Source organism: Mycteria americana, chromosome 1, assembly GCF_035582795.1.
Source record: "Mycteria americana isolate JAX WOST 10 ecotype Jacksonville Zoo and Gardens chromosome 1, USCA_MyAme_1.0, whole genome shotgun sequence".
In the NCBI taxonomy this organism is placed as follows: domain Eukaryota; kingdom Metazoa; phylum Chordata; class Aves; order Ciconiiformes; family Ciconiidae; genus Mycteria; species Mycteria americana.
The window spans coordinates 33935196-33962758 of NC_134365.1; the positions used below are offsets into that span (position 1 = coordinate 33935196).

The window sequence follows — 27563 nt, forward strand, 5'->3', positions numbered from 1 at the left end:
TAAAGATTTTGTATAAAAATGTCAATATAGCATATAAATTTTAAGTTATATTTACATTAAAAAGTCTTGGAATCCTAAAAGCAGTATGTATGTGTACATGGTCATCAATTCTTTTAAAGTCTGTCATTACTGCAAAACAAGCAAAGGAATGCATGTAGACTACGCTGGTTAAACTAGCATAAGCACAATTATTGTTTATCTATCTTTACTTAAACTTCCTTTTTTTTTTTTAAATTATGATAAACAGGACAATTCTCTAGCATTTCCTCTTTCCTCTTGATTCAACATCATAAAAAAGGCTACATTTTCTCCTCATCCTGAATTTACTCAGTTTCACTGCAATCAGCAAAACAACCTGAGCTTGACAAAAAACTCTTGAGTTTTTATAACATATGAGCTTGCTTCTCCTAACAAAATCTTGTGGCACTTCCATAATTGCTATCATGCAAAGAATGATGAAATGATCCCTTTCAAGGGTCTGTTCCTCTTGATTTTGCAATGAAATAATAAATACGTAATCTAGCTACCCTTGGATTTTCTACTTTTTTACTTCTTTGATAGCAGAAATATGACGGCAATAAGCACACAGCATGCTTCGTTCCTCCCTTTATGCCAATTTGGGATCAGTTTCTCTCTGCTCATTTGGACAATATTAACTCTCTCACATATCAGGCTTAATGAGGAAAGCCTGCAGGTCTTCAGATTCAACTGTATGTTCTTCACTTAATTGCCTCAATTTCCAGATCTTTAATTTGGTACAGATTAAAATTAATTTAAGTAAATTCAAAACATCTTGCTTTACATACTTTCAGTAATGGTTATTTGGATGAATATTTAATAACTACTTTACCATCTGTTAAAATTTATTTTAATAATTAATAAGTTTAGATTTAAATACCCTGCATAAGCCTTGAACACAAAGGTCATTGGTTTCTGCTCCACAGGGAGTACCATCAGCAACTCTGTCCTTCAGCTGATAGTAGGAAGTTGTTCCAGAAACTCGGCAAAAAAGTTTACAGCGATCTTTCATAGAAACTGGAAAGAAAATCCAACAGGTTTCTTGTCTGTTTTAAAACTTTAAAGTAACATTTTTATTTCATTAATTGAAAAAAATTATAATTACTTACTACCACTGTATTTTGGAAGCCAGCGAACAGCAGACGTAAGACCATTGATGTTAAAGTGTTTGCCATCAAATTCAGAGCACTGTTGCTCCCGGAAATCTTTTTTGCCTTTTGGACATGAATCAGTATTACATGATCGAAATTTCATCCGGCGTCCAACACAGTACATTCCTCCATTTCTCGGTCTAACAAAAATAGGTAAATGTAAAACACTCTCAGTTTCTAAAATTGCTGTTTTCCATGAAAAGTGGCTCGAGCCACTGATCTAAAGGTGAAAACCTCACACAGTATTCTGCCATCTTTTACTGACTTTCCCACACACACTCTTGTCTTCTATTGCACTGTCCATACATTTATACTCATGTGAAGAAAATAAAAAGTCCATGTAAATTACTACTGCTGAGGAAGGTGGTAATCAAGCTACTGATGTTTATTAATGTCGATTACATTTTTATTTCTCTTACACTCATAATTATTTTGCCTGGGAAAAAGCATTATTAACTTTAAGGCTTTCATCGACTTAGCTGGCATTACAGTCCTATTTTTACAGAAGCAGCACCTCCCTCAGTAATTTGAAATTATTTTTTACAGAGTGACAAAGAAAGGAGACAGAGTTAGGACCTGACACATTCTTTTCTGTAGTCCTAATATCGGTTTTAGTTTGGGGATCAAAAGAACTAAGAAGGGAAAATTGTGGAAAAGAGCCCATTTACTGTAAAGTCTAAAATACATTTCCTGTTATAAACCCTGCTACACAATACTTCAGTATTAGCATGTTCTTGGGGAGGAAAAAAAAAGAATAAATCAATGGCATATTGATACTGTCAGTTACTACAGACTGACAGAGGCATATCTAATGGGAATGTAGTCTACCGCCTCTTACTCAGAGAAAATAAAATAACCTGGGGTTGTTTGACTGAGGTTCATTTATCCCACTGATAATATCAAGACAACGTGACTTCCTAGAAAAACCCTGAAACTACCCAGGCTGCAGCTGTGGTTCTGCTTCTGGAAAAGTTAAGGGTAAAGTTCTCATTGACTTTCACTACAGAGAATGAAATCCATGTTGAATTATTCAGTCAATGGAAGTTTCTCATTATAAAGGTAAGTTGTAAATGACTCTGCTATAACCAGTGCTCCTTTGTGGGCGTTACTGGTGACAATGTTGTGAAAAACTCTTAAATCAAAGCAAATCAAGTGTTTCACTAAAAAGATGACTAGGCAATACATCTATTTCTTTTTGCAGCTTTTACTCCAAAGAAAGCATCTCAATGTTTAAAGAAACCATCAGCATTTAGAGTAATGCTACAAAAAAGATCCTACCAAAACAAGTCTTTAGAAATATCTATAAATATGAATATATAGGGGAGACAAGAGTAATCTAAAAGTTCTCTGCATATCAGAGTCTGTAGACTAATGTCTCTTTTCAAACATGGCTGATACAAGCTTTTTTTTTATTGGTGCTTTGAACTAATTCACGCAACCCACAATACCTTCATTTTGTTTTGAACCAATCCATTATGTCGTAATATCTTCATTATGCACTAATGTAAACCACAATAAAAAACATACTCTGGTCTATTACACAGCCTGGTGGTGCTCTTGATTCCACCTCCACAAGTTCTTGAACATGAGCTATAAGGTCCCCATGGTCCCCATTCTCCATCTACAGGACGCGTCTCCATTTCTCTGCTCACACAAATTCCATGGCGGCAGTGCTGCACAGTTGACAAACAAAATAAAATTTGTAAGTCAAGCAAAAGGTTACTGTATATTTCAGGCACAGAAAGAACAAAATTTAAGAGCTCACTGCTCTTAACCTGGGTCTGGACATTTTCTAAAATGTTCGAATTCCTTTAAGATATCTTACCCAGTAGTCATATTTTAAAAAATGCTGTCTAGAGTTCTTTGCTCTCTATGAAAGCTACTGGATGCTGAATATATCTTTAGGCCTTGTCACTTTATTCAAATGCCTATATAAGAATCTCAAAATCTTGATCTTGAATTCCTGATATGTTTTCATGCACAAACTTCAAAAATAGATGTACAGTCGTCTTGCATGTATGACATTCTTCCAGTTTAATTTGGAAATTAATGCTGGTACAAAAAGTGAAAAGGTATGATAACAAACCACCAAGAAATTCAGGGTGTTTTGAGCACCTCGATAGCTAAAAAGCTAGTGGGATTGTTTGGGAAAAGCACACAAATTTTCAAGCATTTAAGACCTTGTTTATACTAAAGCACGATGATGCTATAGATTCAAGCTTAAACTCAGACTTTCACACCTATAACAACAGGTGTAAAATATTTGTATTATCATTTATTTATATTTTACAATAATTTTATATTAACTACTAATTTAACAAATTTACTATTACCATTAAAACTGAATTAATATTTAAAGAAAAAATAATTCTTAGAGCAAGATACTACACTGCAATGACTACTGTGTTACTTCAGATTTTATTCCTGCTGAAGAACTATCTGTTTTCAACTAAAAACTTATATAAAGGTGCAGTTTTCATTTCATCTGCTGGGATTTACATTATTAAGACGACAAAGATTGCAAGACTATTCTGTTGTGGTCATGTCAGTTATGAGACTTCACCACCCCATATCTGTAAACTGTTATTATTTATAGAAAGTTGTAATTACTAGCTATTTTTTTTGGAAGAATCAAGTGATCAATCTCTTGCTTCTAAGTATTTACTATCTAAGTCCCTGACTCTGAAAATATTTATCTACTTCAGTGGTTACTCAAAAAGTACATGACTAAAAAGTCTAAATGAGAATCTTATGATTGGTGCATGTGTGACTTTTTCCAAAGAACCTGCAGGAATTACTAGCACTAATCCTATTGATGACTTATGGCAGTTGGAATTCTAATTCACTTGTATGCTTTAGAAAATCCCAAGTGGTATATTTGATCACGACATAGTGGAACAGTTTACATACTAAAATAGAATATTTACAAGATCCTATAATGTCAGCACTATGTCTCCTGCTGATTTCTATGTGGATTATGTGTCCTCAATTTTGTCCTTGACTCCGCACACCCTCTTGAAGCATCAAAGACTGCCCACATCTGGAGACAAGACACTGGGCAGGATGGACTACATGGGGTCAGTGCTCATACACAATAGAGAGAATTCTTTATTTTAGATGACAGTTTGCAGACTCAGGATTAGACTGATCATTAGGTTTGTTGTCAGGAGGTATTCTCCTAGTCATATTGACAGTAGCTTATTCCATCTTTCCCTGCAGTACATACATGGATCAGTCACTAGAATCATCAGAACAGATTATATCAACTCAACTGCTTGTTATTTCTGAACCTTAGGCTTTGCCTCACTGCTTTCTGTGACACAAAACATCTTTGAATAACCTTAAAGTCTAGAAGGGTTTTGGTAACTAAAGTCTCTGGCACATAAAACAATTTAAGAACCTCTGATACACAGAAGATAATATAATTCAAGGATTCCACCCCTTTTTAAAACTAATTTAAATGTTACATAGAATTTCTCAGGAGTTATTATAATGTTACAAATTTATTGTAGGAGCTATCAATTAACAAATTTTGCTGAACACACAGAAATTATGTGTGCAATATTTCTGAATATACCTGAATGACACAAAACTCAAATGTTGTGAAGTGGTTTTATCATTGCATAAAATAATTCCTAGAAGCATTTTTTCCCTAATTAGTATATGCTTTTATTATATTGATACTTATGCTCATACGCTAACAATCATTTTGCTCTCAAAATAGGAATTTGTCACAGAATCAGGTTATCCTGAGTTCTGCCCGAGTTCCTAATCCAACTTGCCGATAAAATTGCCTGCCTGTGTAATTCTTCATTACACTGGCTCTTGCACATGGGCCATATCTTTCAAGCCCTGAATGCCTTCCTCTAAGAATATGACCATTCAAGGTGATTTTCAAGCCCAAAGCTAACACAGAACAAAAGCTAGATCTACCTTGTCATGCAACCATTTAAATGATCCAGCAAATTGGCCAGATCATCACTCACTTGATGCTAAGACTAATGTTTTAACTTAACACCAAAAAGACACCTTTATTTCTCTGTGTATCTGCATATGATTTCTCACTGCAGCACTTACTGTTAGTTTTTATTACTTTTTTTCAAGATGCCCTTAGGGTACCTTTGTACCCAAACCTTCTAGTACCTAGCAATAAAAGATAGACTTTCACATACTGCAGCAATAAGGTAAATATGAGGAAACATTAAGACCTTGCCCTTCCAAGAACCGTCATCGGCATCTGAGGAAATAATTTTTTACTACTATAGGCTGAAGATTCTAAATCCCCCTTCACAAAATGAAGACTGCATCCAAATATGGGACAGTGACCTAGAGTTTAGGTTCTTCTACCATCCACAAAAACATTTACAATAATGTGAAGGGAGACGTCAGGAAAAGACAGAGTTGTAAAATGAAATTTTATACCCACAACAGCATTATTTTGATCCATAAAAATGCAAAGCACATGTTCACATCTGGGATTTTAATAGCTTATTCAACAAACTTGTCTCAGCTATTATTCTGCTGCATTCCTACAGAAGCAACATGATGAAGTCACAGTAGAAAACTCCAGCACCAGACGCATTCCAGATGTTCCTCTGTGCTTGCTTGAATCGTTGCTTCACTGAGAATACTATGATATACAGAACTTTCATAAACTTAAATATAATCACTAACATTTTTTTTTCCTACATTTGCTATGGCAAATATAATGTATGCATCATGTAAAGTGGGTATCACTTGTAATTCCAAAGATACTGATTGCAGCAAGAGGCAACTCTGCTCTAGCCAAGGTCAACAGTTAGTTTTCTGTCAAAAAGGCAGAAATTCTGACCCAAATCCACATTTAATTATGATATCTTCAGGGATAAGAGGGAGGGTTAATGACTCAAATTTGGGATCAATGAACCTACAGGTACCCAGATTTGTATTTATTAATCACCTGCTTACAATAAGCAGTTTGACTCTTGCCTGTGGATTAAACTATGATTTGATAAACTAATTTCAGGTACTTCCAACTTATCTCATAGCTTATTGAACTTGCTAAATTTCCAGGAAAGCAATAATTTGAAATAAATTATTAAAGCGTTAATTGCCAGGCTATGCCCAATTTCGACTGAATCAAGGAGAGCAATAGATGCATGCAGAACAGGACTAGAGCTATTCTGAAATCAAGCACTTCCTACACAGCCTGGTAAGACTCACAGGAGGAAAAGGACTCCAAGTTCACTCTTACTGCCTATATTTTCCAGGCTACTCCCAGAGATACACATGGGTTTTGAACATCTTGGGGCAAAGATTGAAACACTGATGCCCAGTGTATGAAGACATAGTTTCATGCATTGGAGCCCCATGTAGCCTTGCAGAAAAGGAGGCTCAGGAAAAACTATTCATCTATTTCCAGACACCAACACATTTCCATGGATGTTGCTGGGAGCTGCTGGTGCTTCTAGAAGGAAAGAAGATGACTGAACCCTGAAGACAAGTATGAGGAGAAAATGAAAATGACAAAGCATTGCAGAAGTGGATGCGATGGTCTGTATTTTGCCTTCCAAATATCCCATTTTATTGTTCTGATTTCTTTTTGCCTTATAAAATACAATTTCTTCACTCCTGATATCCAGACAGGGCCCTGAGAATGACTATGAGCCAGTGAATAGCACAGGAAGAGAAAGTTGTAGTGGATTGAATGCGGGAAAGAAAAATGGGCATAGCTGGTGCCACAAAACAAATAAACACTAAACGCAGTGCTGTAGCACAAGACCAGTTCACTATAAAGCACCTGGCCTGTAGCTGAGGTCTGAGCCTAAACTGTCTCAAAGTAGATTCCAATCACATAGAGCTGGGAAAAGAATATGAATCTTAAAAGTTACATAGATTCAGCACATAACCCCACGAGCAGAGAGTGAATATAAGAACACCCACTCAGATGAATGCAAAGTCCACAGATCTCAGAGCTGTTGCTTCTGGCTGTATTGATGTCTATATGGGGTGTTCCCACTCATTCCCTTGAATGAATGTACTGCTACAGACCTCTCACTGCCTCGTCTGCTGCAGGTGGATGTAAGGAAACATTTTGCTGCACATTAGACCTATGCCTGCTCTCCATCTTCTTCCTATAATACACATAGTCAAGAAAGCACATTGCTCAAAGAACTAAGACGAGAAGTGGGGCCTAGAGCATATAATAGTGAAAACAGAGAAGTTAGTAAAATGAGTATACAAAACAGAAGAAATGGAGCTTGGAGAAATGTCTAACTGAAGTTGTAACTATGGCATCTCAGGTCTCTATCTCTGTAGCATGGATTCTCAGACAAGCCTACATTTATTACTCAGATGACATTAATTATCTACAAAACCCACAATATTTTAATATTTTTCCAACATTTTCAATTTTTTCTTGCAAAAAATCTACATACTTTATTTCTCCCTTGATATATTCCCACAGAAAACTTTTAATTTTTCTGAAATCACATCTCATCAGAAAAGTAATTTGCAAAAATTCTTGGTTTGAGCCCTTAAATACACTTTAGTCTGTTTTTACAGTTCAAAAGATCAGATCTACTGCTGCTTCCCAGATGGTTAACGTATCCCCCTATCACCCAACTCTGTTAAAATCCACACAAAATTTTTATAGTTACTTTACATATACATACATATAATGAATTATTCTTTCAGATTAACTATCTTCATGTGTTACATTCATGAGGTATTCAAGCAATGCAATGATTTTTGAAAGAAATCAATACATGGGTATTAACCTACAACTGAAGAGCAGCAAACATACCTCAGAATCAGACTGCTACTTCTTTTACTGATCAAAGCAATCCTTTGTTGGTCTGTATCCACATTCTCAATTGTCCTTGTATCCCTCTTCTTATGTGGCTATAAAGGGACTAGGATGAAATCTTAATTCACTCGATAGCTATCCTAGGTATTTTTAAGAGACACTAGCTCAATATACAATATATGTCTACAGTGAATAGAAGTAATAAACATTTCTCTCACACACACACAAGACACATGCTTTCCAATCAATCTATTATTTGTATCATGTGGATTGCTTCTTGCTGTTAAACAGGTTTTTCCAGACTTCTCTGAAATTTGTTTTTTTAGTGGTGTTTAAGTAGCAAACTGCCATTATGTAGAACACTGGGACAGCTCCAGGACATGGAAAAGTTTGGATCAGAACCACATAGCTACCTCCCAACTCTCCCTTCTAGCGTCCAAAGAATCAATGGAATATGGGCATATGTGTATACTGCCCAGGAATCCAGGAAAGATCAGAGTGCAACCCTTCTGAGTGTCTCAAAAAACAGTAATAAAAAAAAGACACTTTATTTGGTATTTTTGCTGTTACTTTCATAACAAAAAAAGACAACTTCTGAGAATGCCAATCCTAGAAGACAGATGGTTTCACCATTGTCTTGAATCTTCTTTGGAGGTGGGTTTTTTGGCTCAGATGTGCATCACCAGCTCCAACAGATGAGTTACCATTACTGGAATATCATGTAAACTACACTGCGAAAAACTGCATCACTTCATTATACAGAAGCCATGATTCTGAGCCAGGTGTAAGTTGGAGATGGATATGTGTAAGGAGAGTTTGTGTACCAGTTGGCTTGTAACCAATTTGGTTACACATAATAGTGTAAATATTTCTTGTCCATAAAACTACTAGCTTGCTACTCCTTTTAATTAAGTCCTCCATAAAATGGGATTAAATATTTTCTGTGAATGATATCAACCACACTGTGAAAACGGATATCCTGTAGATTTAGAATTATGAACAAATCCAGTGAATCTAGGGATTCTACCTACTAACATTATTTTGTGCTTTGGGTTTTTTTTAAATCTGAACAAAGATATTCAACATGCCAAAACCTGAATCACTTTCCAAACTCACTTCTTTTTTGGAATTTCAAAAAGTAGGTAAAAAAAACCCCTAAAACTTCCTATGCTCAAGGTGAGGAGAAATCTTTTGTACTATCCCAGAGTACAAATGCAAGTAAATTCCTCACTACAGAAACCCTTGAATAGAGTTGTCTCCCAAAAAATAAAAGAAACAGACAATAAAAGAAAAGAAAGCAATTGAAAACATAATTCAAACAGATAATACCGACAACCTGCTGGTCTGCAGAAATTTCAAAGCACAAAGAAATTTCTGACTAGAATGCAACAAGAAAACCTAAGAGAAAGCAGAGCAAAAAGATCTACTCTAAGTTGTTCACATTCCCTAAACATCCATCAGATTAGCTCCTACCTGGAACGTGACGGCAACAAGAATTATGATGGTTAAGAGAAGGAAACCAGGCCAATTAAAGCATTCCAATTTCTGTCCTAATGGAAAATAACTCTCTCATACATCTTGTAATACATAGGGGCCTCCTCTGGTATCCTGGTCCTCAGTGCAGTATATAAATATTTCCTTATTGTGATTTATTATGTATTTAATTTGTACATATAGTTTATACCACAGCAACAAAAATTACAACTGTATATATGAAATTCATTGTGGCATCCACTGAGCAGGCTACCTCCACCTAATCATACAGCATAGTTCTTAATTCTGAAGATAATCCCATGGTAACTTTGATTACAGAGACAAGATATGAAAAAAGCACTAACCATGTACTATTTTTTCATGCCATTGTGCCTCATTACAGAATAAAAATAGCATTTTAATAAAAACTTTATATTCTGGTTATATCATATAATTGTATTTAGGAAGACAATCCAGGAATGTATACCTTTGTATTTAATAATATCTCTCACAAAAAAACACCAGAAACACTTTCAAGCAATAACTAATATAGTCCTATGATGTGTAGAAATTCACCACTGCAAAACTAGTAAATGTTTACATATGGCTGTGCTGGTTTTGGCAGGGATAGAGTTAATTTCCTTCATAGTAGCTAGTATGGGGCTATGTTTTGGATTTGTGCTGAAAACAGTGTTGATAACACACTGATGTTTTAGTTGTTGCTAAGCAGTGCTTATACTAAATCCAGGACTTTTCAGCTTCCCATGCTCTGCCAGGTGCACAAGAAGTTGGGAGGGGACACAGCTGGGACAGCTGACCCCAACTGGCCAAAGCGATATCTCACACCGAATGACATCATGCTCAGCATATAAAGCTGGGGGAAGAAGAAGGAAGTGGGGGACGTTTGGAGTGATGAGGTTTGTCTTCCCAAGTAACGATTACGCGTGATGGAGCCCTGCTTTCCTGGAGATGGCTGAACACCTGCCTGCCCATGGGAAGTAGTGAATGAAATCCTTGTTTCGCTTTGCTTGCCTGCACAGCTTTTGCTTTCCCTTTTAAACTGTCTTTACCTCAACCCACGAGTTTTCTCACCTTTACTCTTCCGATTCTCCCGCCCATCCCACCGGAGGGGAGTGAGCGAGCGGCTGTGTGGTGCTTAGTTGCCGGCTGAGGTTAAACTACAACAATGGCATGTCTACGTGTATTTACTATCATTTTGTCTCTGAAGTACCAACTAGGCCAAAGAATTTAAAGGCTGCATCCTCTGCTTCAGGGAAGGTCTGTGTGATGTTAGAAGAGCTGGCAGAAGCTTAGATTTCCTATGGATCTTTGTGAAGCCAAATAGGCAAAAAAAAAGCAACTGAAGCGATGAGACACAATGTGAACATCAATGGAGCGAGAAACTGATCTCAGACACAGCAGAATTGCTACCTATAGGCTACTGTCAGACTTAAGCACTCAGAATGTATTACAAGAGGAGGTGAAGAGAAATTTTCAGATACTTCAGCAGAAGTCCAACAAGCAAATATAATTCATTTTTGCAGGTAACTGTAGAATGAACAAAGTACAGTTTGATCAGCTCAAAGAAATTTGACTAGACAGCAAACTGAAGTAAAAGTGAAAGTTTTCTATTTTAGTAATATTAATTCTGGATAATGAATAATATTGAATCTATAGAATTAATACAGGAAATGTTCAAATTCCCAAGAAAATATTTTCTTTATTCTCTATTAGACACTGAAATGTTAGGCTGCATTTTCCCTTTAATGTTTTAAGAAAACGCTACCCATGCCTACTACTAATACTATATATATTAAGTAGTCACTGAGCTTTACAGATGCGTGTACCATGAGATATACAAAACACAATTCTCTTTCAAAATGTGTGCATGCTCATAGATTGCATATGGCAAGAAGATATTCCATTAGGAAGTGCAGGCACTCAGGAAAAGCTGTTTGCTCATTCACTTGAGAGTCTGATATTATTAGATTTTTATCTTCTTCTATTTTAGGGAAGGAAAGATACAAGGACTGTTAGAGCAAGATAGACTAATCCATAGAGCAAGATCCACTAATCAGACACACAACCTGAAGAAAAACTAAAGATTACTGTGAAAATAAACTCACATGTCAAATCTAAGCTTAAAAAGCTGATACTAAATATACAAATGCCTTAAACAGATCTTTTCTGTATTCATCACAGCAATAATGGTGCAAATGCCAAATATAAATTCATTTAGCTTGCGGGCAAATATTAATTACAATAACTAGTCGCCATGTCTTATTCCCATTAACATCAACAGAAACTTGCTGACTGAGCTTGAAAGGAGCTACCCCTTAGACAGGAACAATGACAATTTGTCAGATTAATTGCTGTTCTTTCTTACATCTTTCAGATGTAATGACTGTAATTAGCTCTTCACTTCCTAGAGAAAACTGGTTTCACTGCAGTAACTGCATAAAATAGGTTTTTGTATTCTTATGTAAAAGAAGTTCTCTGATGTTGGCAAATTACAGTCAAGTCAATTGAACTAAAGATTACAGATTACACATGAAGTTTATATAAAGATGAACTTCCTTTCTGATCAGTGACTGACTGAAAAATGGGCTAAACATTATAACACCAGCTGCATGCATAGGATTTAATCAAGCAAAGCTTCCACTGCAACCTTCAAATAACTTTTCCTAATCTTGTAAGAGAGAAAGAAATCTTTTGAGACAGTTTACCCACTAAATTGTTATCCATTAAGACAGTATTTTCAAATTCCTCACTACTACTGTCTTACCGAATACAGAAAAAGAAAAAAACAATCTGTAAAGATTAAAAGTTATTGGGGGAAATTTAGTAATAACTGAGTGAAATGTAGCAGCCTATTATACATAGAAATTAAACCAGATATTTTTTAATCATCTTTGAATCTATAAATCTATCAAAAGATAAAAAATTAACATTGCTCCCACAGCCCCTGAAGCTGACAAAGCACACTACTATTAAAAGCAGCTCAACATAATAAACCAACCATACTTAAGATAATCACTGTCATATCTGAACATGTCAAAAATCTCTGAAATATTTATGCTCACAATCCCCTGACAGGTAAGAAAATAATTCTATTTGCTGGTGGTGAACTGAGACATGGATAACCCAAAGACTAGATCAGCAAAGAACTCAAGCACCTAATTTCTGTTCACTTCCCAAACTACATACAAAACCAAAACTAAAACCCTCAAATCTTCACTGATAACTCTGGATTCAACTAGCCTCCACCACTACTTCTGTTTCTATCAAGGTTCTGTAAGTGCCTTGACTATATCTACTAATTAGATATTCATGACCCTTATGGACAGCCCAAGAATGGTTATATCATCAGAGGATACAGATCAAGATCTGCACTCAAAAACAACCTGCCAGATGAGGAAGTAGTGAGCTGACCTCTCATCACCCAAACACTCTTTACCAAATAAACCAATGAGCAGGGTGTATGAAGTCCAGCTTCCATTTCTTCTTTTTTATGTGTGAAAGCATTCAATTCATACAGCCAGGTAGAGTCCTACACATCAGGGTATAAGTGAGAAGAGAGATCCTAGTTTTTAGCACTGAACAGACCCAGGTATCCTGAATTATGTTAAAATAGGCAAGACAGAATATCAGTGTGACTTATGTTTGGCTAAGGCACTTACTGGAGTAGATGAAGAGGCACTGATAGATGCTTTCATAGAATCATAGACTATCACAAGCCGGAAGTTGGAAGGGACCCATAAGGATCATTGAGTCCAACTCCCTGCTCCTCACAGGACTACCTAAAACTAAACCATATGACTAAGAGCATCGTCCAGATGCTCCTTGAACTCTGCCAGGGTTGGTGCCGTGACCACTTCCCTGAGGAGCCTGTTCCAGTGACCAGCCAGCTTCTCAGTGAAGAACCTTTTCCTAATGCCAATCTGAATTTCCCTTGACGCAGTTTCACACTGTTCATACTTTGTCTGAAACAGATACAATGCACAAATATCTACTGGAACCGGGATACTAATCCAAATACTCCTTCTTTCCAAAGAAGTGTACTCCTGTATCCAAGTCGCTCCTACTTAACTTGTTTTGGTTCAGTGATACAGCCTCAGAAGACAAACTGGGGGAAACACACTTTTGGGATGTCTTGTTTCCAGGAAATTCACCTTTGGAGCACTACCGATGAGGAAAAAACCCAACTTGTTATGAATGATCTGAAGTTTTCAAACAGAAGGGAAGATGGCAACTTTCCCCTGACATCTTCCACTTATTTTTAACCAGTGTTGCATCTGTAAACTTTTATCATTATTCTCAACACACAATTTATGTTATTTATGTCACAACATTACAGACTAAGAGAAACTGCAGGTAAAATCAGATAGATACTGTTTACACAATCAGTATGCTACAGGTGCAGTATTGCCACACAGCAAGCACTGATCTTTCTTATCTGTATCTACGATTTTGCCATATGCAAGTACCAAGAAATATGTGCGGTCTTACCATTCCCACACCACAAACTGTTCCATCAGCCAAAGGCATGTGCTGAGTACGACAACCCTTGTGAACACCTTCTGTGCTCGTGCACCATAAGCGTTTGCACTGTTTCTAAAAAGAAAACAAGATTACCTTTGTTGTACCTGTAACACCATTTTAGACATTAGTTGGTATATTTATATTGTTTTCTCATACTATGTGAGTTTAGTGTTTGCTATTAGTACTATGATTTTTCACAGATAAAACCCGACCAAAAAAGAAAAAAATTTTAAAAAATGGATTTTGCATAAGGCCAGGCAGGAATGTGGAGTATTTGTAACTGATCTCATTAGAAGTAATAGATAACTTCGTTTTCTAATTCGGTAGATAATTTAATAAAAAAGCATGTAAGAGATTACAGCTGATACTATGCAGCACAGTTTGAGTATAATCCCCAGATAAAGAGGCTAACTGGAATTATTTTTAAAAATACACTGACTAGAAAATTAAGAAGAAAGTCTCCTTTTCAAATTGTTAAAAGATTCTTAATGGACAAATAACCTTTATGGATTACAAAATTTCCAAAGCAGTCTTCAGTAACACCATCTTCAGGTCTTTGAATCCCCCTTTACTTTTCTGTAATACTCCCATAAAGCCTGACTCCTCTTAAACAACACTTTACCTCCCCAACAGCTCCTCTTAATCCAGTCTGAACCGGATCTTAAATTCTCTCCTTTAAACAGCTCCAACAAGACATGCAATACTAGCAGAGATATTTGACAAGTTGGTCCAAAATCTAACTGTGTGACGTCTCAACAGTAATGAAGTCATAATGTTATATTTCTATTTATTTTATACTGCACTGGCCACATTAAGTTTTCAAAATACAACTTAAATTCATTAATCTACTCAAGTTTTCTTTCTAGATCCCAGTTTTACTTTAAAGAAATTTTTTGTTAAGTATAGAAAAGGTACGCTCTAACACTCTTGAAAATATTTTCTGATGCTTTGACAAAGTAGAGGAATCTACACTTTGGACCAAACATTTGGAACAAATATTTGAATTAATATATTCATTTTAAAGTTATAAGTTTGTATAAAGCACTGAAAGAAGCAGATAAGAAAGACCTGTTAATGTAAGATAGGGGCTATAATGCGAAAACATTTGTAAAAAGTGTTGAAATAATTCCCTTTCAGTAGTTGCAGGAAGCCTTAATTTATGCAGCTTTAGATCTTTTAAAGGAATTATACTCACATTCACAGGTGTGCAAATCAAAATGAATTAATCCTACTTTTTAATTCTATATATTTCGAGCATATGGAGCTGCAATGCTCTCCACCGAACTCCTCCCCTTTCAACAAAATAGAACTTTGACATATTTCAGGATAAAATTCTTCCAAAACCAGAAGTCCTGAGATTTCATTTCTAAATCTACCTTTCAGTAATGTTTTAGTACAGATTAAGCATGACTCTGTGTGTTGTTCACTCACCAGATACGGGCAGACTTGTGACCCAAGACCAAACATAAGTTCACACTGCTTGTTGACATCATACATTGACCCAGGCAGCTGAGAGGAAAGATCGTATATTTTTCCACTCGGTTTGTCTAGGAGACATTCACCATAACCAGTACTGTTGTAAAAACAGGAACAAAATGTGAATAGATCACTCCTAATTAATTCATTAGGAACTTACTCATACAACATTTACACCTGCATATCTCAGTGGAGTAACGGATTTGCATGCCTACCTGACTTTAATTAAAATTAATAAAATAAACCAGGTCAATTGATTTTCCTTTATTGGATTTTGCATTATATCCACCAAAAAAAGCTTACAGGTTTTTTTGCTTTACGGCTGTCATTTCTCATTTTCACATTCTTACAGGAAAAAAAATATGGTACTGCCTAAATAATACCTACCACCTATTTTTTAAATAAAAATTTCCTAAAATAAAGTTTGTCTGTTCTGACCTACTAAAATCATACTAAAGAGTTTATCAATAACCAACGCCACTATAGTAAAAAAAAAAAAAAATCTTCTTAGCTTTATGCATTGAGTTCAACTTTAACAAAGTCATGAATCATCCAAAGATGACTTTTCTGGAGGACTGAGGCCCTACGGAGCAGTGGTTAAACCTAACAACAACACAAAATTGGTATTTAAGCAATACTTTTAAAATACTTCTCAGAAAGACATGAAATTGAAAAAAAAACCCCATAGCATTATACTGATACTTACTCAAGAAATTCAGTGATATATTTTTGACTGCATTTTGACCAGGTCCAGGGACTTGTATGGTAATTTAAAGTTGGAGCCATCACATGGTATTGATGTTTAATTCCAGCTTCTTTACATTTAAAGCTGTCATCATGAGGCACATTAAATCTAAGAAGCAAAACAGACAAACTCCAAAACAAATTCAGCAATAATTAATTGAAACTCTTTTTGTTGTAGCAGCAAAATGCTTGAGTTTTGAGTTTGAAAATGCCTTAAAATTTAATGGGACTCACTTATATGACTATCTGACATTATGGCAATAGATATCTTAAAAATGTCTTACAAAATTCTCTCCTTTTCTAAAATGCTCCTAATTATATAATGCTGGGCACAATAAGAATTTTACAACTACATCGTTCTTTAGCTCACCAGAAATATTCCAGTGTTTTGGGAGTATGTCACTTTATTTAAACAACCCATCTCCTCAGCGGAATACACAGGCCTTCACTAGACTGTCCATAACATATTACCCCGATATTCACATCATAACTCTTACTATTCAGTAACAAAAACAAACTACAGAGCACATCAACATTATATTTATGCAACTAACACATCATCTTATTTTATATCTCAGTTTAAGTACCATGACAAATGGCATGTATGTAAATGAACTTCCAGGCACATGAAAATCAACAAGCTAGCTACTGAGCTCTGTAACATCGTTGTTACCTACACTGTGGCATGCCTCATGGAGCTAGAGTATAGCACCTTTCTGCCATCACTGATGAGGTATGCTTCATAAAATAAAATGCTGTCATCTCCTCTTATTTTTCTGTGTAAAGTATTTCTCTTTGTGTTACTCTACTGTATTCTGAAAGGATCAAACACAAGGAAGAATATTTCTGCGTTATATTAACAATTGTCTTTTCTTAAAGATAAATTCCTATCAGGGCTAGAATGCAGTTGGAGTTAACAGGACTATGTTCACATCTAAGACATCTGTCCCAGTGTCCCAACCAGTTCATATGACAAAAGGACAGAATACAGCTGTATGGCCAGTATTTCCCATAATTCAGGATACCAGCCAGGTTATAAAATTCACAATTTCTCTACCTCTAGGTGGTGGGCAGAGCTGGCTCACTGCAAGGGGCAAAAATAATGACTCTTTTAAAAGGACATAGCAGACTGCACCCTCTTAGAAATGTAGAGCCCATCACTGGAAATTGGTCATATTCAAAAGGAAATTTAAAACATTTACCTGCTGGAAATAGGTACTTACACGTGTCCAAGCTCATGCGCTATAGTAAAAGCAGCACTCAATCCATTTTCTTCACTTATAGAACAGCTGCGTAGTGGGTCACACATTGTACCTAGCTCTGCTAAACCTGCAAAATTGAATCCTTATATAAAAGCTTAATAGAATGAATTTTCATGTAGAAAGAGTGACTCTATAAACGAACACTATGGCATCCGAATTGAAAGTCATGCCTCAACTATGCAGCAAATTTATACAAAACGAGCAACCACCTGGCACCAAAGTACACGCCAGGGCAGAACAGCATTAAGAAGCTGATTGTTTTGTCTGTGTGACTTAAATTTTGCATCTATTTTCTTTTTTATTCCCAACTGATTTTTCTCCCTACAGTGAAATTCTCTTATATATTTTCTATTATAAAATCATACCGATTAAAATAGAATAACTCACCAAGAGTATCACACTTCTCTCTAGCTCTGCAGATATCTTCCCTTGAAGGAAAAGATTTATTTAAAATTATTACAGCAAATAAAAGAACATTTTTAAAGTATTTCACTGTTGCTATATTTACAGCAATTGCAAATCTGATTCTCAATTTTTAATCTTACAGTCCATTCAAACAATTTGCGTTCTAGTGAAAGAAGTAATTTAAATTCACCAGACTAAGCTCACAGTACTGCTTTCTAGCTAGCTTGCAAAGAATAAAAATTCAAATACTATGTTATTTCTGTACAATACAGAAGGTAGATCAAGCATGAAACGCTGCTGAAAAACTTGCAGATTGCAGTATACTTGAAACTACCTTATGTACTGGACCATCTGCCAAAATAACAACGTAAAATTCAGGACAAATATCAAAGAGTTTGAAGTGCTGGAGTGTGTCCAACTTGAACACTGGGGGAAAAAATAATGAAAAAGAACAGCAAAAGAGAGAATATATTTCAGTGAATGAACATCAAAACCTTCACTGAGGTGATCAGTGTACAGGAAGAATATATACTAATATTTAAATGTTTTCCATTTGTAAGCTTTTGGTAGTTCTAATTATGCCTGGACTATCAGGAGCTGACTGTAACTGCATCCTTCAGATGATTCCATTATGTACAATACCCCATCCCTATCACATACATGTACAATGGTTAAAGACTTCATTTCCTTGTAACAATTTCAGGTCTAAGCAATTTCCACCATCTTTAACAAAAGGTTCATCAGATGGTTAGCTACCAACATAGCACTCTCAGCATAATTGCTCATGTATTGATAATCAGTGGTTTGGGAAGTGCAAGACAGATAATTGAGGTGAATAAAGACTATGAACAATATCAGTGAAATGGTTAAAAAGATGTTGTAAAAAAGAAATGGAAGCATTTGTCTCACCTAGCTGAGTAATTATGGCTATTTCAGATACTGTACCTAGTGATAAGAACAGCAGTATCATGATGAGAAGGGTGAGCATCATCCAAAGTGTTTTGAGCTTGCTGCCATAAGCAAAAATTACGAAGAGTGGTAGCTGCATTAAAAGTGATAGCTGGTCCTTCCTAAGCAAGAAATGGCCAAAAAAAACCAAATAAGGGTTTTAATATTCATGCACTTGCACTTATTACTTTGTTCATTTGTGCCCCTAATCTGCAAAACAATGACTGTGCATGGAAAGGAAGTCAGCAGAAGTCCACATAAGTTCACTCACACAGATTTGTTTGTAGGATCAGGTCTTAATTTAGCTACAAGTCATCAGTCATGAGAACCCATTATTTTAATCAATGTATGTGAGCATGCACCATGTGTTAAATATTTTAAAAAAAAAAAGAGTGACAAGACATTTATGATGAATAAATACAAAACCATGTATTTGAAAAGTGTATACTTCTTACAATCTTAAAATATTACAGTTGCTAGGGCTGAAAATCCTCCATCAAAACTCTCTATAAAAGCTGTCATTTCCCTGTCATGTTTCCATGTGTATAACCACACTTTAGGTAGTTATGCCATAAGCTTTCACATAGTGTCTGATTTATGTCCATTTAGGTCAACAGGAGATGCTAATAAGAGATGGGGAAATACAGGCATTAAATAAAGGCTCTGCAGTTAACCTCACATTTGACATTTAGTCTCCTATTTTAAAACAAAATTTTATTGTTAAAGAAAATATTTTGTATTTAAAATTAAAAAATTTTAAACTTTGGAATTACAATGCAAATCAATGTAATCTTTTTATCAAAGAAAAATCAAATAAATCTTTTTAATATTTATTTTTCCTACCTGTTCATTGTGAATTACAATTAATTTTACAATAACTATATTTATAAGATTTCCAATGCTTGAATCTTTATAGATTGCTGCAACCTAAAGAGAAAAAAGTTATAGGATTAGAATATTAAACTCATACGATAAATCATATCTCTTTTTGTCATGCAAACAAGTTATCAAAGAAAAACAAGTTGCTACACAACAGATGTCTCAAGCATCCATCTGTACCTTTCTACCGAAGGATATGGTGACAAACCCGAAATAGTTGCCCAATGTTTAATATCCAAATAGCTATAATTTTATATTCATTTCCAAACACTTAGACACCATGTTGAAATGCTAGTGTAAAAAGTATACTTACACACTGTAAAACCTGTAGTTTATTGATAAAATGTCCAAAAAGAACAAAAGTAATGTCACTGTGACTGTCATACACATAAACTGGTTTATGCAGACAATTTGTAGAATCAATACCTAAAATATTAGAGGGCTTTAGAAAGCAACTGTGAACCAATAAGTTTTTGCCCTTGCTTTTAATGGAAGCTGGACTGAGTTGTAAACCTGTATTGAAAATATACGTGACACATACAAAGATTTCTTTCCTCATTCATAAAATTCATATCTACATACCTAGCAGGCATTTTTATATATAATCTTGCAGCCAGATAGTAAAAATCATGAGTCAATTCCATACACCAAAGTGAACCACTGTGAAAGTTATTCTTCATAAAAGCAGTAAAAAAGATTATTCATTCTCAATAATAGCTTCAGATGTCCCATCCATATGAATTCTACAATTTGGCTTAAAGCAGTTGTTGAATGACAGCCTTACCTAAACAAGAGTTGCCACCAAACACAGAAGCACTGGCTTTGCTCCCTTCTGGCTTGTGCTAAGGCTGCTAAGGCTGCAAGGCTACAAAAGTACCAGGATCAAGGAACTGATCCAGCTGCAAAACAATATTTTTTTGTTTGTTTTTTATATCATGTTATATTGATCAACATGACCTCATTCCTGGTGCAGCCCCTCCAACACAGGTGCTGACAGAGGGAAAGGTGCAGAAGAACACACTTCTTTTCAAAGTAGCCTACACTTGAATCGGCTCAAATTGCTTGTGAAACCACAGCCTTGGTGTGTATAAATCCTATGTACCTGAGACCGACTAATTCTGCTAAAAGTTGGAACTGACAGAGGCGAACTGACAGAGGCTCACTCACTGGCTCCCTACTCATACCCTCCCCTTCTCTAAACTGGAGAGAGCACAACACGCAGCATCGTCCTTCATTCTTTTGTTGATACACAAGCTGGAAATAGAGAATTTGAAAAGGGTAGGGAAGGAGCCCGAGTTTTGGAATCCATGTGGAGACCACATTTCAGCGCAACACAGCTATTGTCTGCTTCCTTCCATATGGACTCCATTCTTGGTTACTAACCAGCAAGTGTCCAATTATTCCAAGGTGGGAATAAGGAGCATCTCTCAAGCACTCACTGAAGAGTTCAATTAGGCATAGACACATGCAGAATACCTTTATCAAAGAACAGGTGCCTGTAAAGGCTCAAGCACTATATAGGCAGAAGGGATTCTCTAAATTTGAATGGAATAAACTACCATTTTACTACTATCAAAACTACTTTTAAACTACCACAAACCAGCAAGCTCATAATGTGTTCTTATAGTTTGAGATCCACTTTGATAAATGTAGAGAGGATATTTCTGGATATTTATCCTCATGAAATATCACAAACAGTCAAGGTATGTTCCTGAATGAATTGTCCTCTTAGAATAATATAATACAATTATCACATTCATCTCAACTCATGTAACTAACACTAAGCTAGCTGTCTAAATTCCTTCAACAGTCAATGAAGAAGGAGTAAGGATGAACTGTTGTGTAGACATGCCTATCTGAAGATACATATTTAGATATATGTATTTTCATACAAGACAGTAAGATATTTCATTTCTTCATCCCTTTACTATGGAGGGAGATGAGATGTCTAATTTTCAGATGTATGAGGCTTGGGAAGATTAATTCCAGCCCAACTATTTCAAGTTTTCTCTTTAGCAAAGAAGAAACAGAAGACAGGTTCATATGGCATTCCAAAATGATACTAGAGAGAAATCTGAAATGAGATCTGTGAGGATCTTTGGCTTACAATGTGAAGACGCTTGTCCCGAGGACTGACTCTCCTACCACTTAAGCTGATATGAGAGCACATACAACAGAGAATTTGTTACAGCATAAACCTATACGAGAAGATTACACGCATATAGTAATGACAGAAAGATCTTTTATGGAACAGGTAACAAAGCCAGACTGTTTCATGTCTAGATTATAATGTTGAAACAGGCATTGCTATAGAAGTACAGTAAACAGAATCCTAGAATGGTTTGGGTTGGAAGGGACCCTTAAAGATCATTTAAGTCCAACCCCTCCGGACACATGCAGGGACATCTTTCACTAGATCAGGTTGCTCAAAGCCCCGCCCAACCTGACCTTCAACTCTTCCAAGGATGGATATCCACAACTTCTCTGGACAACCTGTTCCAGTGTATCACCACCCTCATCATAAAAAATTTCTTGCTTATATCCAATCCAAACGTACCCTCTTCCAGTTTAAAACTCTTACCCCTTGTCCTGTCAGCTACAGGCCTTAGTAAAAAGTCTCTCTCAATCTTATGAGTCCTCTTTATATACTGAAAGGCCGCAATAAGGTCTTCTCAGAGCCTTATCTTCGCCAGGCTGAACAACCCCAACCCTCTCAGCCTTTCCTCATAGGAGATGTATTCCACCCTCTGATCATTTTCACGGCCGTCCTCTGGACCTGCTCCAACAGGTCCATGTCTCTCTTGTAGTGGGGGCCCCAGAGCTGGATGCAGTACTCCAGGTGGGGCCTCATGAGAGCGGAGTAGAAGTGGAGAATCACCTCCCACAACCTGCTAGCTATGCTTCTTTTTATGCAGCCCAGGATACCATTGGCTTTCTGGGCTGCAAGTGCACATTGCCGGCTCACGTGCAATTTTTCATGCACCAGTATCCTCAAGTCCTTCTCTGCACGGCTGTTCTCAATCCATTCATCTCCTAGTCTGTATCAATACTGGGGATTGGCCCGACCCAGCTGCAAGACCTTGGACTTGGCCCTGTTCATCTTCGTGAGGTTCACATGGGCCCACTCCTCACGCCTGTCAAGGTCTTTCTGAGTGGCATCTCTTCCCTCAAGCAAATCAGCTGAATCACTCAGCTTGGTGTCATCTCCAAACCTGCTGAGGGTGCACTCACTGCCACTCTCTATGTAATTGATGAAGGTATTAAATAGTATTGGTCCCAATATGGACCTTTGAGGGACACCACGCGTTACTGGTTTCCACTTGGACATTGAGCCATTGACTATAACTCTTTCGATGTGGCCATCCAGTTAATTCCTTATCCATCTAACAGTCCACCCACCAAACCCATATCTCCCCAATTTAGCGGCCAGAATGTTGTGGGGGACCGTATCAAAAGCCTTACAGAAGTCCAGGTAGATGATTGCACTGTTGTGCAAGTGCTGTCTGTTGACGTTATTGGCTAACAAAATCTGGAAACAGAGGAGGCAAAGAAATGAACACAAAACCCAGAGTCAGGTGTCTTCCTTCCTGCCTGTTGACACAATGTTGATTTAAAATATTTGAACAAAAGTATTTATTCAAAACCCAACACAAGTTACTCGTACCTCAGAGAAGATGCATTAGACTGAGTAAGTGTAAGAAGAGAGAAGAATATCTCATTACACAACTGAAGAGAATCTATTGGACGTTCAACACTATATTCACCATCTGAATTATCTACTGGCTATCTCTGTCTGGAGAACAGCTGAGGTCTGAAATCATGTCACTTAGATGCCCGAGGCCAGCAGTTCTTGCTAGAATCTGAAGCATACTTTCTCTCATAGTGGAGACAGGTAAGCTCCTGCTAAATGTGAAAGTAACACTGCTCTCATTAACCCTACATTTGAGTCAAAGTATGGATCCTTTGTCTCATGGGCACTTTCATGGCCTCCAAACATTTAGTTATTAGCACTGCTTTCAAAAGATCAAAGAGCAAGACTCTGTGCTGATAATGAGATGCCCTTACCAGTGAAGTAAGGTATATTCTGCAGGTTGGCTGAACACATGTGAAGAAAAAAAACCCTGAGAATTGAAAACCACAAACCAAACTTGAACATTTACCTAGGGAACTGTACAGGCTAGAATCACCAACTGAGATTTGAAATGACAGATCAATGCAGGGAAGTATCAAAGATCTGGAATGCAAGATTCTTATTTTTAATGAAAAAAATAAAGGGATAAGTACTCCATGCTCCTGTATTCTAAGGATACCTCTTTCAATGCTCTCTTATTGGAAGCATTCATGAAAAAGGATGATGAAATGGGATAGGAATTTGATAGAATACACCATTTCTTTACAATTTCCAGATCTACTTGCTTTACAGTGATCTAAATCCAGGCTTCACAGAAGTAGGAGGTAATAGCCAAGACAAAGGGAAATTAGTTTCAAGAGATTTTTCAGACTCTTAAAACCAGCATCCACACCACAGAACAGTTCAGACTGCATAGCAACAAAGAAAGGAAAAAAAAATATATAGATTAAGCTAGTTACCCTTCAGTGGAAGGATCACAGCTTTCATTTTCATTAAATTCTCAAAGATTAAGTCTGATCTTGTCATCACCACAGCTGTGGCTGCCAGGTGACTGGAAGCAACTTGGTCACAATAAAGTTTAGTTTCTTTTGATATCCCTGTTGTAACTGTCCATTAAACTGGGACTGTGAATTGTGGCAAAATGCCCTATTTAGAAAAGGGGCTACTAAACAAGCAAGTATATCTAGAGGCTGGAAGATAAGTAAATGATATATCCAAATAGAACTGGACTTCTTCAGCTCTTTTTTTCCTAAATATTGTATCACAAGACCTCTTTTTCTTTCCTCTTGTCTGTTACACACAACCATGGTACCAGGACAATACAAACATTCATATCCCTTGAAAGAAACATGTTATCACTTCTTAGTTCACATGTCTTGCAGGCTCCAATAATCTCTTATTTATCACTGTAGTGCTGAAAGGATGCAAGATATCCAGGATCTGGGAGATTTCTCCTTCACCTCTGATTGTCATATCCTGATTCTGTCATATATTTCATAAGACCCCAGAATTGTCTGAAGTTGTGAGATAAAGAAGTCATCACAGCATTTATTGCTTCACTGAGAGAATGACAAAGAGCTGTGTTAATTTCTGCTGGTGTTACTCCTATTCTATTCCATCCATAATCCTGTACTAACCTGTGCTTTCACCAGTGGAACCTAATGCCAGCAGAGACTTCTCATGCAAACTTGCACAAGTATACCTACACACCTCAGTTACCATTTTTTTCCCCCTATGAGTTTTAGGTCATCTCCTGTCCCCTCATCCAAGTCCTCTTCAATCTACCATCCCCTCAGTTAACCAAGTAGAGGTTCCAGATGACTCCCTATTGTGCTCTAGTGGAGGCAAAAAGAAAGAATAAATCCCTTTTAAAGGCTGAGTCACCCTGCCAGGAATGCCTGTGCTCTGTCTTATCTTAACTTGGGACTGAGATGGTTGCAAAGATATCCCTTTAATATTGCAATAACTCAGTAAATGGTGACTTATTCATCATCATTTACAGCTTTTTGATGCAAATATGCACTAAGGCTATAATCGGATCACATCAAATGCTATCATGTACAGCTCAGATGTCAAAGCATCCCTCCATCCTTTCAGATACTGAAAGTATCTGAAAGAAAGATACTGAATATATCTGAAAGAAACTACCTGAAAAGGTCATTTCACAAGGCACAACCATAGCCAGGCTTCTCTAGCCATTAGAAACTACTCAGAGAAAGACATATGAGTGTTTTTTGGCAAAATGTCTCCTTATACACGAGATAAGTCCCAGCTAGCTTAGAGCAAGGCCTTTGTCATAATTAAACAGTACCAAGGCTTTGCTGTAGGGACAGACCTTGAACCCTGTACTACTGAGGAGAAAGTCAGAGACAAATACTAGTCTAATCATTAAATATCTAATTAACAACAACAACCACCACCACCTAGGTAACAATAGTAGTAAACAGCACTAACAGCAGTGTAAAGATGGTCAAGTATGTGCCTGCCTACATACTGCAAAATTTCATAGAATCATAGAATCATTTAGGTTGGAAAAGACCTTTAAGATCATCAAGTCCAACTGTAAACCTAGCACTGCCAAGTCCATCACTAAACCATGTCCCTAAGCACCACACCTACACATCTTTTAAATACCTCCAGGGATGGTGACTCAACCACTTCCCTGGGCAGCCTGTTCCAATGCTTGACAACCCTTTCAGTGAAAAAAGTTTTCCTAATATCCAGTCTAAACCTCCCCTGGCGCAACTCGAGGCCATTTCCTCTTGTGATATCACTTGCTATTTGGGAGAAGGGACTGACCCCCACCTCTCTACAACCTCCTTTCAGGTAGTTGTAGAGAGCGATAATGTCTCCCCTCAGCCCTGCTTCTCCAGGTCTACAACCCCAGTTCCCTCAGCCGCTCCTCATAAGACTTCTGCTCCAGACCCTTCACCAGCTTTGTTGCCCTTCTCTGGACACGCTCCAGCACCTCAATGTCTCTCTTGTAGTGAGGGGCCCAAAACTGAACACAGTATTCGAGGTGCGGCCTCACCAGTGCCAAGTACAGGGGGACAATCACCTCCCTAGTCCTGCTGGCCACACTATTTCTGATGTAAGCCAGGATGCTATTGGCTTTCTTGGCCACCTGGGCACACTGCTGGCTCTAATACCTCTGTATTAGCTGGTGGACCTCAAGACGTAGCGAGGTATAAAGCATTATGACATTTAATATACAGGCACCCTCAAACTGGGATACAAGGACACTCACAATTTAATAAAAAAACAGTAGGGTTGTTTTATACTCAGACAGATATCCATATGTCAAGATAAGCAACAAGTCTAGCTCAGACAATTTTGTATGAATGATACTTTGAAAATAATTGTTTCCAGTTATTCATTGGTATATTCACTGGTGTATAATCAAATACCCATTTTCATTTTAACCACATCAAAGTGCACAAGATCATGTGGTTTTATATATACAGAAGAAGAAACACGTTAAGGTATAGAACTTAAGCAAGAAATAAATGCCTTTGTGCTGGCTCTCTAGATTTCACTGAATGAGAGATAAAAAGCACTGAACATTCCTGCAGCATTAGTAGTGAGTGAAAAAGGGATAAAATACAAGCTTAGTAGTCTAAGTAGTAGATGCAAGGAGCAACATACTTATCACTAAATTTTGAATTTAAAAATATTTATTGCCTTTCAGATGCTAGTCTTAGAAAAGAAATGATTAACCTACAAATTATTCAAGTCTACTGCCTATTTTTAAATGATGACTATATGGCAGAATCAGTAATGTGAAATATTCTTAAATGCTAGTATGCATCTATGTTTTCCCAGATTGTTATGGAAAGATGAACTCTTAGCAGTTGTATGGTATGAACTGCAAAGAATATAAAAACGTTCTTTAAATTCATCCCATATGTATTAGGACAAAATAATTTGGCTGGTTTTTTTAATGACAGGAGCAGCACACTGGTGTGCAGGATCTTTCTGCATAGAAAATATTTCACTATCAATGCTAATGATTAGCTGTCAGAATGGCAAAAAAAAAGCATAAACAAGACTACAACTAGAAAAGTATTTTGCTGTTAAGACCTGTTACTCACTGCCTTACATTTTACATCTCAGTAAATTACGGTAGCCACAAAACACTACTAAACCAACAGTAACTATTTCAAGGTACTTCAATGGCAGCTTGATTTGCACAGATCTGAAAGGCTATACAAAGAACAAAACAATGGAGAGTCAAAGCCATTTATGTG

At 36.7% G+C, this 27563-nt stretch overlaps 1 protein-coding gene across 1 annotated transcript in view; it reads right to left on the reverse strand.

Annotated features, from left to right (window-relative positions):
- Positions 1 to 27563, reverse strand: part of ADAMTS20 (ADAM metallopeptidase with thrombospondin type 1 motif 20) — a 105425-nt gene that overhangs the window by 52435 nt on the left and 25427 nt on the right. The window contains exons 5-14 of the mRNA XM_075494266.1: positions 19650 to 19733; positions 18804 to 18928; positions 17841 to 17881; positions 17415 to 17520; positions 16154 to 16300; positions 15403 to 15544; positions 13939 to 14043; positions 2697 to 2842; positions 1128 to 1309; positions 899 to 1035 (exon numbers count right to left, since the gene is read on the reverse strand). Coding sequence (XP_075350381.1) covers positions 899 to 1035; positions 1128 to 1309; positions 2697 to 2842; positions 13939 to 14043; positions 15403 to 15544; positions 16154 to 16300; positions 17415 to 17520; positions 17841 to 17881; positions 18804 to 18928; positions 19650 to 19733 — 1215 coding nt within the window. The remainder of the gene's footprint in view (positions 1 to 898; positions 1036 to 1127; positions 1310 to 2696; positions 2843 to 13938; positions 14044 to 15402; positions 15545 to 16153; positions 16301 to 17414; positions 17521 to 17840; positions 17882 to 18803; positions 18929 to 19649; positions 19734 to 27563) is intronic.